This window comes from Lithobates pipiens, unplaced genomic scaffold, assembly GCF_037356315.1.
Source record: "Lithobates pipiens isolate NorthernLeopardFrog02 unplaced genomic scaffold, aLitPip1_a1.2 Scaffold_16, whole genome shotgun sequence".
NCBI lineage: Eukaryota > Metazoa > Chordata > Amphibia > Anura > Ranidae > Lithobates > Lithobates pipiens.
The window spans coordinates 59,363,481-59,380,114 of NW_027507748.1; the positions used below are offsets into that span (position 1 = coordinate 59,363,481).

Below are 16,634 nucleotides of genomic sequence, written 5' to 3' on the forward strand. Positions count from 1 at the left end.
GCTCAGGAGGAGCCATATACTAACTATCCGACATTAGTACAGCAATCTCCCCTACTGTGGTAATGTGTTCTGACAGGGGGATGCTCCCCCTCCCCCCGCCAGAACATTCCGGTCAGTGCTCTCAGCCATTGATGAGGGCACTGATCGGGAGCGGGACGCAGATCTTTTTCAGTCATGCCCCTTCGAAAGAAGCGGCCGAAAGGCCAGCTTCTCTTAGACTGACTGCAGTACGCAAGGGCCGAAAGTTGGCCATTTTCTGTGCAGCCATAGAAATAGTATAGCATTGTATCCGTCATTTGGCTATATCATCCCAGCAAGTGGTTAATATTTACTCTCAAGGCCAAACAGTACATATTTCTGACAAGTTGCAGGTATAGACCAATACTGTATACAGTTCATGCTTTTAAACGGGCGAGAAAATTTCACAGGACACCCAATAAAAAAAATTATATCAGAAAATTATATTATATATATATATATATATATATATATATATATATATATATATATATATATATATATATATATATATATATATATATATATATATATATATATATATATAATTAGGCGGCCATAAATATATCAAAATTCATCTGGTTCCTGTCTAATTTTGATCCATCCATGAGCAGGCTGGTTGTGTTCAAGTCGACCAGCTTGCTGGGTTTGCCTCATGTGACTACTGCCAGCAGCTAAAGTCACCAGCAGTAATTGTATTCCGACAGGTTAGAAACCTCCCATTGTCTGAATACAAAAGCACAGGGGAGGGATCCCCTCCCAAACACTGTCAGTGTTGATGGGAAAAATTGTATAATCTATGGCTTGCTTAACTTTACAATTCACAACACACTTTTCTATGTGTATCCAAAGTCTATCATAATGTAAAAAAATAAAAAAATGGTTTCCTTACCAAGATCTGTGAGACGTTTTGGTGATCTGACACAGTCCATTGATTGGTCTCTAGATCTTGATCGTTTTCTACGAACAGGAGACCTGCTAAAGCTTTTTCTCCTTACTGGTGATCTTGAACGTCGCCTTCTAACAGGAGATCTGCATGGACTTATTCTCCTTGCAGGAGACCTTGATTTTTTCCTTCTTGGAGGGGTTCGACTTTTCCTTCTCTGTTTGATGCTATAATGTTCTTTAGAGCTAGACCTTTTCCGTCTCTTTTCATTTGATTTATTTATGTCTCTTGAGGAAGATCGGGAGCGCGTTTTCCTTTTACGGATTACGTTACTTTGAGATCGACTCCGAGAACGATCGGACTTTGATTGAGCTCGCTGTTTGATTTTCGGTGATTTTGGGGTTGGCGATTTAGACTCTGACCTTCTTTTGCAGGCAATAGATGGTGTTTGGGAATGCCTTTTGTGAGAAGAGGATCTGGATCTCCTCTTTCTGGAAGCAGATAATGATCGAGAATGTCTTTTGCGTGTTACTGAGGTAGAGTGGGAGCGCCTTTTGCGAGCAGCAGAGGAAGAACGCTTTCTCCGAGGGGGAGATGGGGAGCGGGAGCGCCTCCTACGGGGTGCAGATGGGGAGCGTCTCCTGCGAGAAGCAGAGGGTGAGCGAGAACGCCTTCTATGAGAAGCAGAGGGGGAACGTCTTCTGTGTGCCAATGAAGGCGAGCGGGAACGTCTCCTTCGACCTAAAGATGGCGATCTCCTTCGGCGTGCTACAGATTGCGAGGGTGAAGGCCTTCGCCAAGATACAGATGATGATCGAGAACGCCTCCTGCGAGTGATGGAGGAAGAGCGGGAGCGTCTCCTGCGAGCCACTGAAGTTGATCGTGAGCGTTTTCTGCGGTGAACAGATGAAGAGTGAGACCTTCTCCTTCTAACTGGAGAGCGGGAACGAGAGTATCGCCTACGAGCTAAAGAAAGTGAGCGAGAGTGCCTCCTACGAGCTACGGAATGCGAGTGTGACCTTTTAGGGTCTACAGATGTAGAGTGGGATCGCTTTCTACGAGACGATCGAGACCTCCTTCTATGAACTGCAGATGGAGAGCGAGATGATCTCTTGTTTGTTACAGATGTTGATCGAGAACGTCTCTTCCTAGATTTAGACCTGGAACGAGATCTCCTAAATCTTGTATCAGAAACTGAACTGGATTTTTTTCTTCGAGTAGCAGATTTCGATCTTGATTTTCTTCTTCTTACAACAGACTTAGAACGAGATTTCTTGACACGCGTCATCGATTTTGAGCGTGACCGTTTTTTCCTTGTGGTAGACTTCGATCTCGATTTTCTTCGGTCCTTTGATCGAGAATGTGAGCGTGCAGATCTGCTTGCACGTTTTGAAGGTGAATCAATTTTTGTGGATGTGGACAGAGAATTTGAAAGTTCAGTTTTTAACAAGGACTTGGAACGGGAACGCTCGTTAGAGACCTCTATAACAATAGGTGATTGTGTCACTAATGATTTTTCTTGTTCACAGAAGTTCACCATATCACTGTTATCAGAACAAGACTGCACCACTAGTGGGTCACATGTATTTAAAATTAAAGATACCTGCTCTATCTCTGCTTTTGAAACAGGAGGTGTTGATTTGATAGAATCCTCCGTTAACGGCGAATGCTCCACAGAATGTTCTCCTTGGCTTAAACCATGTGGGGTAGTTATTTCAGGCAAAACTGGATGTTCAAGCATACATTTTGTTTCATCACATGAAGATAGGGAGGATGGTAGCTCCTGTCCAAATTCAACAAGAATTGTGGCTGGCTGTTCAACCACCATTTCTGGATTGTTTAAATCTGAAGCACGAGTCATTATGGAAGATCTAGATGTTTCATATTCAACACAATCCAATTCTTTTGTTGAAATTATAGAGGTATCCTTTTCTTCAGCAGACCAAAGCTGTATTTGAATTGTTTCTTTATCAATATTGGGTACGGAAAGCTGACTAACAAATGGATTTTCAGATGCCACAAATGCAGCAGACTGCTTATCTGGTGGGTCGGTTGCATTGTTTAAAGAGAGTTTCACTTCACAAGATTCTGGCTTAGAAACATGCACAATAGTCTGGTCAGAATCATAAGGCAATAGCTCAGGAGGTGTGTGAAAGACCGAAGAATCTTGTTCAGAAGAATAGTCAGAAATACTCTGGAAAGGGTTTGCAGGCTGCTCAGAATCATAAGGCAAAAGTTCAGGAGGTGGTTGAGAGATAAATAAAACTGGTTCAGATGAAGATTCAGAATTATGTGTATATATAGGTGTAGGTTGCTCAGAGTCAAATGGCAAAAGGTCTGGCGGCGTTATTTTACATTCATGATCAGGCTGAACATTCCCAGAATCCTCTGCTACATGCGCGTCAATTTCAGCAGATAATGTAGTAACATGGACAGACATAAAGCTGTCTACTTTATCTTGAATTTGTAAGCACAAACTGGTAGAAGGTTCTTCAGTTTCTGCAGACAATATAGCAGCAAAAGGCTTGCTACAAATCTGCACTGGGGATAATGGCTCGCTTCGTATCGATGTGCTACCTTCAACTGTTTGATCAAGCTCAGAGAGGTCACCGATTTCAGGATGGCTTATAATCTGTTCATTCTTGGAGTAGTCTTTATCCAAATAGGTTTGCTCAGAAGCATCCAAGGTGGTTTTCTTGCTAGCTCTCACAAGAGGGTGCTCTTTTAGAGACTGGTTAGGTCTATGGGATTTATTTTCTGCATGTGCATAACTGCCCATTTCTAATGGTTGATTCTGCTGTAAATTATCAGGGCTAGAATAAGCCTGGTCTGAAAGTGCTTCAGTCTGATCTGTTAATTTATCTGGAAGATCACATTTAAAAAGTTCTGTACTTTTGTCAGTCATGAGCTGCTCAGTGTTATCCAAGTTTTTATCCCCTTCAGATTTGTCCGACTGTTCTTTCTGCTCTACACTTGGGACAGCCCCATCTTTAAAAAGTGCATCAATACTTGATATGGCTGCATTAGTCAAATAAACGTCAGAAGTAGCTCTGTCCAGACAGGGCATACTGTGCTTCTCTGGGCTGGTACTAATGGGATTGATCTGTTGAACATCTGAACACATGTCATTCCTAGACTGGTCAGTACTAGAACGATTTTGCTCATCCAAAGGCTGGCCAGATACATTCATATCAATAGAAGGATCTTGGTTGGTGCCAAAACATTCTTTATTCAGGCAAGATATTGGTGAAGAATATTCCTCTGAATTGTAGTGTTCTGAAAACTTTGGCTGGTCAGAGTCTGCACAATCTTCCTCCGTATCTAGCTTTTTCTCAGGCTGTTGATCATCTTTTGTATACTGAACCCCCAGCTGTAGCGGACTTTTACCTGATAAAGATTGCTCAAGTTGTGACTGATGGAAAGCACTAGAATGGTCAAGCTCTAGATGATGAATACTGGAAGTTGATCTATCCAGTTGGGTTGCGTCAGAGCTATGACAGTCACCAGTTAAAAACTGATCAGAGTCTATATAGTCTTCCTTTGACACCAAATGTACAGAACTTTCAGAAGAATCCCCAAGGAGAGATTTATCTGCAGCATTATAGAGTTCTTCCGAGGAGATTTTGTATGAACTTTCACCGCAATCTTCTAAAATCGGCTTACTGAGCTTGGGACTGTTTTTATGCTTTTGAAGGATACTTGAGCAGGGTACATCTAGCATGGGTCCAGTTGTATTGGCATCAAATTTTTCAAGTAAAGAGTTGTCAAATCTTGAATCAGACAGAGGCGACTGCATTAGTTTACTATTTTTATCAATATCATCATGGCAGGATAATCCATGGTCCAGAGATAAATCAGGACTTGAATTAGTTTCATCAGATTGACTGTGGTTATGACTAGAGTATGTTTCAACCAGCTGTGTGGGGGCTATACTAGCGCATGGCTCAGTCAACTGGGAGTGTTGTGGGCTGGTACAAGTTTCCACTAGCTGCGGATGCTCTGCACTGGCACATGCCTGAACAGGTGCAGAATATGGCTGCAGGTGCTCACTGCTTTCATATGGCTGAATCAGCTTGGGGCGATCTTGACTGTCAAATGGTTGCACCAGTTGGGAGTGTTCAGGGCTGGTGTATGATTGAGCTAGTTTGTTCTTTAGGTTGGTATGAGGTTGTTCTGCCTGCAAATGTTTTGGGCTAGTATATGGTTCCTCTAACTGCAGATGCTCCGATCCTGCATGTGGTTGATCCAGTTCTGAGCACTCTGTGATGACATACGTTTGAACCAGATGTGTGCCTTCCATGCTGTCAAATGGCAAAACAAGCTGTGGGTGTTGTGGGCTGTCACACACGTGATCCTGCTGTTGGCGCTTTGGGCTGCCATATGACTGGACTACCTTTGGATCTATTGGGCCGGCATATGGCTGAACCAGTTGCGGATGCTCTGGGCTGTCATAAGGCTGAACCAGTTGCGGATGCTCTGGGCTGTCATAAGGCTGAACCAGTTGCGGATGCTCTGGGCTGTCATAGGGCTGAACCAGTTGCGGGTGCTCTGGACTGTCATATGGCTGAATCAGTTGCGGGCGCTCTGGACTGTCATATGGCTGAACCAGTTGCGGGCGCTCTGGACTGTCATATGGCTGAACCAGTTGCGGGCGCTCTGGACTGTCATATGGCTGAACCAGTTGCGGGCGCTCTGGACTGTCATATGGCTGAACCAGTTGCGGGCGCTCTGGACTGTCATATGGCTGAACCAGTTGCGGGCGCTCTGGACTGTCATATGGCTGAACCAGTTGCGGGCGCTCTGGACTGTCATATGGCTGAACCAGTTGCGGGCGCTCTGGACTGTCATATGGCTGAACCAGTTGCGGGCGCTCTGGACTGTCATATGGCTGAACCAGTTGCGGGCGCTCTGGACTGTCATATGGCTGAACCAGTTGCGGGCGCTCTGGACTGTCATATGGCTGAACCAGTTGTGGGTGCTCTGGACTGTCATATGGCTGAACCAGTTGTGGGTGCTCTGGACTGTCGTATGGCTGAACCAGTTGTGGATGCTGTGGGCTGCCAGATGATTGAACCACCTGTGGGGACTCAGGAACAGCAATTGTCTCAGCAACGTGTAGATGTTCTGGTTTTGTAAATGGTTCTAAGAGAATGGGCTCTGGGTCGGCAAATGGTTGCTCCAGCTTGTGCTCTGAGTTGGCATAAGGCTGAACAAGCTGAGGACCCTCCAAACTGGCACATGACTGAATCGCTCGTGGACTTTCTGGGCTTGTGGATGACTTTGGGCTGGAATTTGGCTGAACCAGATCTGGATTAACAACTGGCTGGCCCAACTGTGGGTGGTCTGGGCTGTCAAATGGTTGAATCTGCTGAGGTGACTGTGAGCTCATGCATGACTGAACAATTTGTGGACTTTCTGAGCTAGCAAAAGGCTCAGCCACCTGAGTAAGTTCCTGACTGGCAACGGATTCAACCAGTTCTTGGCTGTCTGGACTACCATATGGTTCAACAAGCAGTGGGTGCTCTGGACTGACATAAGGTTCTACCAGCTGTGGGCACTCTGGGCTGGCATAAGGTTCTACCAACTGAGGTTGCTCTGGACTGGCATAAGGTTCCACAAGCTGAGGGGGTTCTGTGCTGCCATAGGGTTCAACCAAATGAGGGATTTCTGGCTCAGCACTTCTATTTCCTGAAATTCGGTAGCTGGGACTAACATCGGTGTTAGCTTGCTCAGTATAGTTAGGTTTAGCAATGCAATCAGCTGGCTCTGGACAAGGCAAGTTAGTGCAGGGTTCCGGTTTCTGGAGGTGATCTAGGTTGACATGGTGCTCAGTTAACTCCTCACAGACATGGTCATGGCTAGAACCAGTTTTAACTATTGGAGAATGATCGGAACTGGCACAGGAAGCAGACAGTACAGAGCAATTGGATACAGCGTCTGGTTCAGTCAGTACATGGCTGTCAGAATCCAAATACTGAGTGACCAAAAGGGGACGCTCTGGACTGGAATATGGTTCTATTAATACATTATCTGGACTATGATATGGGTCAACCAACATAGAATGATTAGGACTTCTGTAGGATTGCACTGGACTAGGACAGGACTCATGTATTAGGCTGGGGGTGGCGTCAGCATGCAAATTAATCACTGAGGTGACATCAGTATCAGATGCTGGTAATAACTGAGAGTCTGAGTTGGTACAAGATTGAAATTGAGTAGACATGCCAGAGCTACCTTGATCTAGAGTAGATTCAATTAATAAAGTGTTGTCAGATTTTAAACATGGGTCAAACAGTGGGGTATTGGATATACTACAATGTTCACTTTCAAATTGAGATTCAGAGCTCACAGATATTTCTTCCTGTGAAAGGCTCTCTGACATTTCAGGAACAGTCGCATGTGCCAAAGGCAGTTCACTAGGTGGACATTGGTCTGTACTAGGCAAGGACTCAAGGGCTGTTTGATGTTCTGTCCTATTAAGAGCTTCAGACTGCAGTTTTTTAGTATACACAAGTGATTCAGGTGCACAGGAACTGTCTACAAGTTCTCCAGCTGTCAAGGATATATCCAAGTAAACAGATGGTTTGGCAGAGTCTAATACGGATTCATGGACAGCACTGTAAGAAGCGTAGCCGGGCATTAAGCTATGAGCAGTAGTGGCCACATCTGGAACTGGCATGCTTGTGGTAGCAGCAACATCAGGTACTGGACTCTGTGTTGCAGCAGTCACATCAGGTAATGGAATTCCAGCAGCCACATCAGGTACAAGTGTCCCACTAGCCACAGGCACTAATGCTTCAGCAGTAACATCAGGCATCAAATTATGTCCTTCAGAAACCAGATCATCATCTGACGTATCAGGAATATGATCTGGTACAGGTACTTGAGCTTCACTGACCAAGTCTGACCTTGGTACCTGGGCTTCAGCTGTCAAGTCAGATCCGGGAACCTGGGCTTCAGTGGCTAGGTCAGAGCCTGGAACCTGGGCTTCACTTGCAATGTCAGATCCAGGAACCTGGGCTTCAGGAGCCAAGTCAGCACTTTGTATGTGTGTTCCTGAAGTGAGGTCAGGTACAGTCCATTGTGCAGCAGCCAAGTCTGGAACAGACCATTGTGCTCCTGGTGCAAAATTGGTCATAGTCCATTGCGATCCAGCAGTAAGATCAGGTACAGTCCACTGCGTACTTGCAGTTAAATCAGGCACAGTCCATTGTGCACCAGTGGCAACATCTGGCACAGCCCATGGTGTTCCGGCAGCAAGGTCAGGAACAGACCATTGTGTTCCCACACTTAAATCATGCATTGGCCAATGTGAACCACCTGCTAGGTCAGCCATGGGCCATTGTGCACCAGCTGTCAGATCTGACATAGACCACTGAGTTCCTGCAGCAATATCAGGTACAGGCCACTGCGCTCCACTAGCCATATCAGGTACATGCCATGGAGTTGCAGTAGTTAGGTCAGGCACAGGCAGTGGTGCCTCAGGTGCTAAAGTGGTTACAGACATTTGCTGTTCATGGGGAGCATTGGGCACAGGAATTTGCCCGTTTCCATTCTCACTAGGTAGAGGGACTTCTGCCAAGTTGGGCACAGTAATCTGACTCGTATTCAAACTGGGTGCAGAAACCTGTGTTCTAGTAGAAAAATTGGCTGCAGGTAATTGTGCTCTTGCCGCAATTGTTGATAATGGTATCTGTTCCTTGGACAACTTTCCACCAGATCCTTGAGACTTGGCTTGGGATAACTGTTTCTGAATAAGAGACTTTAGTCCAATGCTATGTTTAAAAGCTGCTGCTTTTGATTGGATAGATTTCTTTTGTGGTATGGGAGATATGGATTTGCGCTTAGTTACAGGAGATTTGTCTTTTAGTTTGGCTTGGGATCTTGACCGACGGCCACGCATTGGCGACTTGGACACTGAACGTCGTTTCTTTGTTGACAAAGTACCAGAAGCTCTAGAAGATGATCTAGAATGCTTTCTGGAGGAGGACAGGGAACGTCGCCATCTTCCTCGAGACCTTGAGCGATGTCTGCGTGTATGTGACCTTGACCGACTACGGTGCCTACGGGCTGGAGATCGAGAAAAAGAACGTCCCTTGTTTCTTGAAAGGGACCGTTTATTAGGAGATGTAGATTTTGAACTTGATCGAGAATGTTTCCTGTGCAAAGAAGCTTTGGAATGTGAAATATGTCTTCTTGATACAGATATTGACCGCGAGCGGCTACTTGATGACCCAGACTTAGATCGTGATGTTTTCTTGACATTAGAATTTTTGGTGCGTGAGCTTTTCCCAACTGCGGATTTAGATTGTGATCTTCGGCTAACATTTGGAGATTTTGTGTGCGCTCCCTTTCTTCGAGTTTTTGATTTAGAACGTGAACTCTCTGGCTTCCCCACAGATCTGACTCTTTCTGAGGATTTTGAACGTGACCGCTTCCTCTTTCCAGATTTGGATGGTGAATGCTTTTTTTTGCTCTTTGATTTGGACTGTGAACGCCTCTTTCTTCCACGTGATTTTGAGCGAGATCGTTTATTTTTAGCCGATTTTGAATGAGAACTTTTCTTTCTAGATGATGATTGAGAGCGCTTTTTGCGAGAAACAGACTTCGAACGCGAACGTCTTTTTCTGGTTTTAGATAAAGATCTTGATCGAGAACCACGCTGCCGGTCCACAGATGGAGATCGGCTATCCTGAGCCACAGATCTTGAGCGGTACTGCCTCTGCTTAACTCCCAATTTAGATAAAGCATTAGAAATGTGAGGGAAAGCAGGTTTGATAGCAGCACTGGATTGAGAGTCATCCGTTTGGATATCTTGCTGCAAGACATCTTTGTCATCTAAACCCACATTAGACAAACTCTCTGGTTGTAAAGCTTCTGGTAATAAAGGTGTGTCCAGTTGTTTCCGATGTAGAACATGCTGAGGTGATTTAGCATTGGTCCTTGAAGAATCAACATATAAAGTAGCACTTGCCTTTGTAGAAAGTGACAATGAACTATCTTTAGAGGTTTCTTTATCAGAAGACTCATCAGATGTGTTGCATATCTGTGAACTAGCAAGAGTCTTGAAAGTTTTGCTAAACTTAAACTGTAGTGGCATTGCTGATGCAGGCTTCTGCATTTCATTAACAGATGTAGATATCTTCTGGGCTTCAGTGGTGTTAGAACAAACATACTCAGAGCCTGTGTAAGAGGCATATTCAACTTGTCCATGCTTTTTTATCTCAGTTACATCCACTTCCAAATTATATTTCTCATCAAGCTTAGAAACAGGTTTGGTGTTGCTCTCTTCTTCAGTAAATGGTTTAACATTAATTTCAGGGCCAGAATTTTGTTTGACAGACAAACTAGCAACATTCAAAGGAGTGTAAGAGCTGGCTGACTGTTTTTGACTGTGGTCAGCAGCCTCCATGTCTAATCTAAAGGGTTTTTCAGCAACTGTTTTACCTTCTTTAGAATCTCTGGAAAGGAACATATCAGGACCATGATCTTTACATGCTTCATTTGTGTTTGTAGAGTTGGCAATATTATCCAAATTCTGACTATTGTTGTCCAACAAAAAAGAATACTGTACATTTGGTAAATTACCATCTCTGTCTGTTGGTTCCACAGTTGTCTTAGATAATGCATCAGTTAACTGGCTATACATCTGCTTCTGAGAAGGCATTTCCATGGGAATTAACATCTTGCATGTCTCAGGAGACATTTTTTTATCAGGCACAGATTCCCGTTCCGCCTCACATCTCAAGTTTTGTTCTTTATCAGAAACAGCACACTCTAAATCTTTAAGACCTACAGAAATAGTATTTGGTACAGTTTCCTCACTAGCTGACACAGAGTCTCCCTTATTGCCATCAACATGTGTTTCACTATTGATAGGACAGGATCTCTCTATTTTTATGCTCTCAGGAATCTCATTGCAATTTGGGGATTTATCATAAAACTCTTTTCCAAGATCTGCAGTGGAAGATACAGCACACAGATTTGAAGTAGAAGGCATGCATTCAATGTTTTCAGAGGAACTATAAAGAGACTGGTCAAGTAGACCCTGTTCAACAGGCTCAAGTACTTGTCTGGAAGATGATGCACCGTCAGTAAAAGATGTAGAGCCATGAAGACCAGATTTGTGAAAAACTCTTTTCGTTTTATCTTCAGAAAAGGGAAACTTGTCAGGTGATGGAGTTTTCTGTGGGGAAAGCGGAGGTTCATCTCCCAAGTCTGACTGGGATATGTGCGTTTCTGCTTGTGTCAAGTCTACCTCTGGATTGTTTATGTAATGACCTTCAATCTCACATGGATGTGCTCTGTCTGTAGAAACCAACAAGTCAGCTTTATCATATATACTAGTCAAATTTTCATTGATTAGTCCTTGTGATGCAAAATCATTTTCTGATGAAAAGCTTTCTGCAGTGTTGCCATATGAAATGTCCTTGTTTGTTTGCTCACTGTATGTCTGCTCTGACATAATGGAATGACTCGGTTCAGCGAACGGAGTGGTAATAGATTCTGCAGCGTTCTGCAGCACTTCCTCATCTCTACTTGACAAGTCAAAGTCAGGAGTTGGAGCATTTTCAGGCTTTAAATGACAATAAGAATTAGTATCTACTCTGGAATAACTTTCAGAAACTTCCACTTTTAAAGTACTTTTATGAATTTCAGATCGATTATTTAATGAAGATTCCAAACTTGTAACGTTGGCAGCAAGAAAGGGATTTGGTTTTACTCCTGCATCAGACGTGATGTAGCTAGTGAGAGAAGCATGGTGCAAAGGGTCAGGGATAAGATTCAGCTCAATGTCATGCTCAATACTGTGTGAAGCAGAGGTGTCTTGCGCAGTCAGTGTCCTAGAAGATTCTGTGGAGGGTTCCATACAAGATGCAGTAGATGTTGAAGGTGAAGTTACACTATCATGTCTCTTGAAATCACCATCTTTACTCATTTGATGGTTGCTGCATTCCAAGTGCTGGACAGCTTCTGCTGGTGAGGGATTTGAGACCAAACAGAAATATTGATTATTGGCAGCATCAAGGAAAGAACAGTTACCTTCTGCTTCAAGGCTGCTATAATCTGAAGGTAAAGCTTGATTACTTAACGGCAGTTCCTTCTCCATACTGTACTGGTCACAAATAGTTGATTTATACAAATCAGGAGAATCTTTACGCTTGGTTGTACATGTTTCCTCTATTTCAGAACCAGTGTTTTCCAGTTCATTTTCCACAACAGACACGATGTCAGGTTTTTGAATTTTATCACAAGGTTCCTCAGCAAGCCTTGCACTAACCCTCTGTGAAGACTGAAACAGATTGTCATTAAAAACGCCAGTATCACCTGGTGAACTTTGTAGTTTCTCATCAGTGTCTGTGCAGTCCAAAGAAGTCTGGTCAAAGGGCTTGTAGGGTTCTACTGAAATTTTTGCAGATGTGAGCATCTCTTTATCAGATTTGTCATTATGATTATTTTCCTGAGAATTCAGCTCAAACTGACTGCATGGCAAGTTTAAGGCAGATGCTTTGAAGGAAGAATCAAAAAAATTTTCATTTGATTGAACACTGCATGAGTCAGTCTCTGGAGCATTTTCACTTGATGATTCTATTCGTTCTACTGGTGTATCAGTTTTGTCCAAATATATAGTTCCAGCTTCAAAAAGTGATTCTGAAGTAGTCTGGGGAAGTTTATTTTCTTCACCAATGGTTTCTGATGAGGAAGCAGGTTTAGTTTGTTTAACAGTTGAGGAAATAGAAAGCTGGCTTTCATTTAAAGGTGTGTGCCCCAAAATTCTTATTTGACTAGTCGATCTAGAACGCGATTTGTGTTTGCGTTCAACTGATCTCGACTTGTGTTTCAATATGACAGATCCTGAAGGTGATTGCGAATTATTTCCTGTATTGGATTGTGATGGTCTTCTAGTTGTTGAAGGTGAAGTAGACCTAGATCCTTTCCTAGCAGCAGAGGTGGAACTTGTACTTTGTCTTCTGGCATTTGAACTAGAACGTGACCTTTGTCTTTTTAGAACAGAACTGGAACTCAACCTTTGAAGTCTTTCCAAAGATGTCCTTCTCCTGGACACAGAACTAGAACTCTGCTTCCTGTTATGTGAGGCTGACCTGGACTTTCGTGTCCTCGTAGGTGATGCCGACCTGGACCTCCGCTTTCTGGCAGGTGAGATTGACCGGGACTTGCGCCTCCTAGCAGGCGAGATCGACCGGGACTTGCGCTTCCTGACAGGCGAGACCGACCTGGACCGTCGCCTCCTGACAGGCGAAACCGACCTGGACCGTCGCCTCCTGACAGGCGAAACCGACCTGGACCGTCGCCTCCTGACAGGCGAAACCGACCTGGACCGTCGCCTCCTGACAGGCGAAACCGACCTGGACCGTCGCCTCCTGACAGGCGAAACCGACCTGGACCGTCGCCTCCTGACAGGCGAAACCGACCTGGACCGTCGCCTCCTGACAGGCGAGAACGACCTGGACCGTCGCCTCCTGACAGGCGAGAACGACCTGGACCGTCGCCTCCTGACAGGCGAGAACGACCTGGACCGTCGCCTCCTGACAGGCGAGAACGACCTTGATCTACGTCTTCTAATAGGTGAGGCTGACCTAGACCTTCGTCTTCTAATAGGTGAGGATGATCTAGATCTCCTTTTGCCAGGTGAAGCTGATCTGGACCTGCGCCTCCTAGCAAGTGAGATTGACCTAGATTTGTGTCTCTTAACTGCAGAAGTAGACCTTGACCTTTGCCGCCTGGCAGCAAAACCAGACCAAGATCTTTGTCTTCGGGATATTGAAGCAGATCTTGATTGCCTTCTCCGGGAACCTGAGACAGACCTTGATCGTCGAATCCTGGACACAGAGCCGGATTTCGATTGCCTCCTCTTTGCCGATTTAGACCTCTGTCTATATTTTCTGCTAATCGATCTGGATTTTCTTTGCCTACTTGGTGACCTAGACTTGGTTCTAGAGCAACGTCTTTTTTCAGTTGATCTAGATCTTGACTTGTTTCGCCGTGCAGGTGACTTTGTTGATGACCAAGGTTTCTTGACCACAGACACTGATCTCCTTCGATTCCTTATAGATTTTGACCACCAATTTCTTATAGGGGATTTAGAATATCGAGTAGAATCCCTAGATCTTGACCGCTGCCTCTTTGTTGAAGACCTAGAGGTTGATCTTAGTCTTTGACCCACAGAACTGGATCTGGATTGTTTTCTTTGCTCACGGGAGATAGAATATGATCTCTGCAAAGATTTAGGAGATTTGTTGCTGGTTTCAAGACACTTCTGAACCTTTACTAAAGAGCTAGATCTTGACCGATGCCTTGAATTTGAACGTGATTTTTCCTTGGATATTTGCAGCTTTTCACAATTTGATTGTGATTGGGATCTTGATAACGATCTACATCTGTTACTTGAGTGAAGGGAATCTTTTTCACTGTTAACATCTATTGGACTGCTCAATCCCGGACTTTTTGTTTGTGTATATATGGGCAGAGATAGTCCACTCTGCTGCGTTTTCGCAATTTCAGAAACCTTTTCAACATGCGAAGTGGATTCACTGCTTTGCTGAATGACAACTGATGCTTCACGTTCTTTAATTTCAACATCACATGTCACAGAATTTGAAGAAACATTTTTGCCCAATTCATTTGGGCATTTTGGACCAAAGAAACCAGAATCTACATCTAAAAGTAATTCTGTTGATTTATCTTCTATTGCAGAACTAATACTTTGTGTGTTCACTGAAGATAGTACAACTGTATTTGTAGTTTCTGTCTTGGATGATAAGGCATCCAATATTCCCTGCTCTTTTGGGGGAGATGAAAATGCTGGCTTCCACACAGATTTTGTTTCTGAATTGACATTCTCTTGGTCCTCAACACTCGAAACAGATTTGGATCTTTTCTCGTGTTTCTCTTTTTTCTTTTTCTTCTTTTTCTTTTTGCTTTTATGTTTTTTGTGCTTCTTAGATTTCTTTTTTGATGAATCCCTCTTTGCTTCATCATCGGAGGTTAATGCTGCAGATTTTAACTCCTTTGATGCACTGTCTGTATCTAGAGCTGTAGGGAAAAAAGAAAATAATAAACTTGTTAAACAATGTCAAAAGACTTAAGGACATATTCCAATTGACAAAAAGGTAAAGCAAAGCCCCTAGAGCAGGGGTAAGCAACCTGAGGCCCTCCAGCTGTTGGGACAAATGTGGAACTACATTTCCTTTGAGGCATTTCAAGGCTGGCAGTTACAATTACTCCCATAGGGATGATGGAACTTTTAGTTATGCAACAGCTGGAGGGCCCCAAGTTGCCTACCCCTGCCGTAGGGTGTAATATAAAGTGATAAATACCCCTGTGCAACCAGTAATAAGATAAAAAAATATAACAGATGTAACGAACAATACACTATGAATAACTATGTAACTCTATATTATGCTATTTTTACAACTAAAAATAAATGAAAATGTGAATGACTGTGTATCTCTATGCCGCTGCTGGATTAGTGTTCACACCACACAAATTTAAATAATTAAAGAGATAGTAAACCGCTGAAGATGGGAAAAATAACTTTCCCCTGCAAAATATAAGCATAATGTGCTAGTATGCATCACATACTAGCACATCATGAAATGCTTACCTTAAAACAAAGCCCTCTAGCAGCACGCCATCACCGATGAGAGGGCATCCATCTTTGCCCCATTGTCCTTTGGGCTTTGCGGACTACAGCTGTGTGAGTGGCCGGAGGTACAACGATGTCACTCCCGCACATGTGCGTGGGAGCCCCTGGTTACAGCACGGTGCTCTGAAGCTCTGGCATAGTATGCCAGACCTTCAAAGTGCATACGGTGGTGACGTTGCTGGCTGCATCCACGGTGAATTTCTCCTAAGCAGTGCACATTTAGGAGATATTCGTTTTACCTACAGGTAAGCCTCATTATAGGCTTATCTGTATAGGTAAAAATCACAAAGTGGACATAACTAGCACCTTAATCTTGCGCTGCACAAAAAAATACAACACACACACACATATATCCAAACAAATCGTGCATTTAAAAATGTGACTCTCCACCATGTGCAAATGTGATCCTGCTTCATTCTAAGCATGTTCAATCAAACATTCTGTGTGATATCACCCCTCTGACTTATGCAGGCCATACACGGTCGAATTTCGAACGAATTTTCTTTTCAAAATCAGAAAATTCGTTTTTTTTGTGATCCGATGATGCCACCATTGATTTTCGAAATTCGGCCGACCAAGCCTTCAATTTCACCTCATGTTGCTACAGAAAAGAATTTTCTTGGCTGGGAATCTTCTTTTCTCTCCGTACATTTTCTTTTATCTCCGTACATTTTCTTTTATCTCCGTACATTTTCTTACGTTTCTCGCACGATTCTCCCATCATTGATCAGAAAATCGTTCGTTTTTCTAAAAATTTCCAACATGTCCGATTCCTCAAATTTTATTTCCGCACGAAAATCGGCTGTTGCTGCAGCCCACTAATGGTGCGAAATTCATACGAAAATTCTTAGATACGATTTTCGAAAGAAAATTCTTTCGAAATTCGAACCGTGTATGGCCGGCATTACTCATCTACCACCACTAGCAGCTCACCTTGAGGAATTGACCTACTTCACAAATCAATCAGAAATGCGCCTGTCCCTTTAAGACAAAAGAGGTCCACTAGAACATGCAGTAGATGCCATCTCATAAAGCCATGTGCAAAATACATTTAGAGAATTG

At 43.6% G+C, this 16,634-nt stretch overlaps 1 protein-coding gene across 7 annotated transcripts in view; it reads right to left on the reverse strand.

The window, feature by feature from the left end:
* SON (SON DNA and RNA binding protein) overlaps positions 1–16,634 on the reverse strand; it is a 199,636-nt gene that overhangs the window by 111,610 nt on the left and 71,392 nt on the right. For all 7 annotated transcript variants that reach the window (XR_013274367.1, XR_013274369.1, XR_013274368.1 and 4 more), the window contains exon 3: positions 911–14,959. Coding sequence is in view for 3 of the 7 variants with exons in the window: in XM_077479939.1 (XP_077336065.1) it covers positions 911–14,959 (14,049 nt within the window). In the remaining 4 variants the exon portion in view is untranslated. The remainder of the gene's footprint in view (positions 1–910; positions 14,960–16,634) is intronic.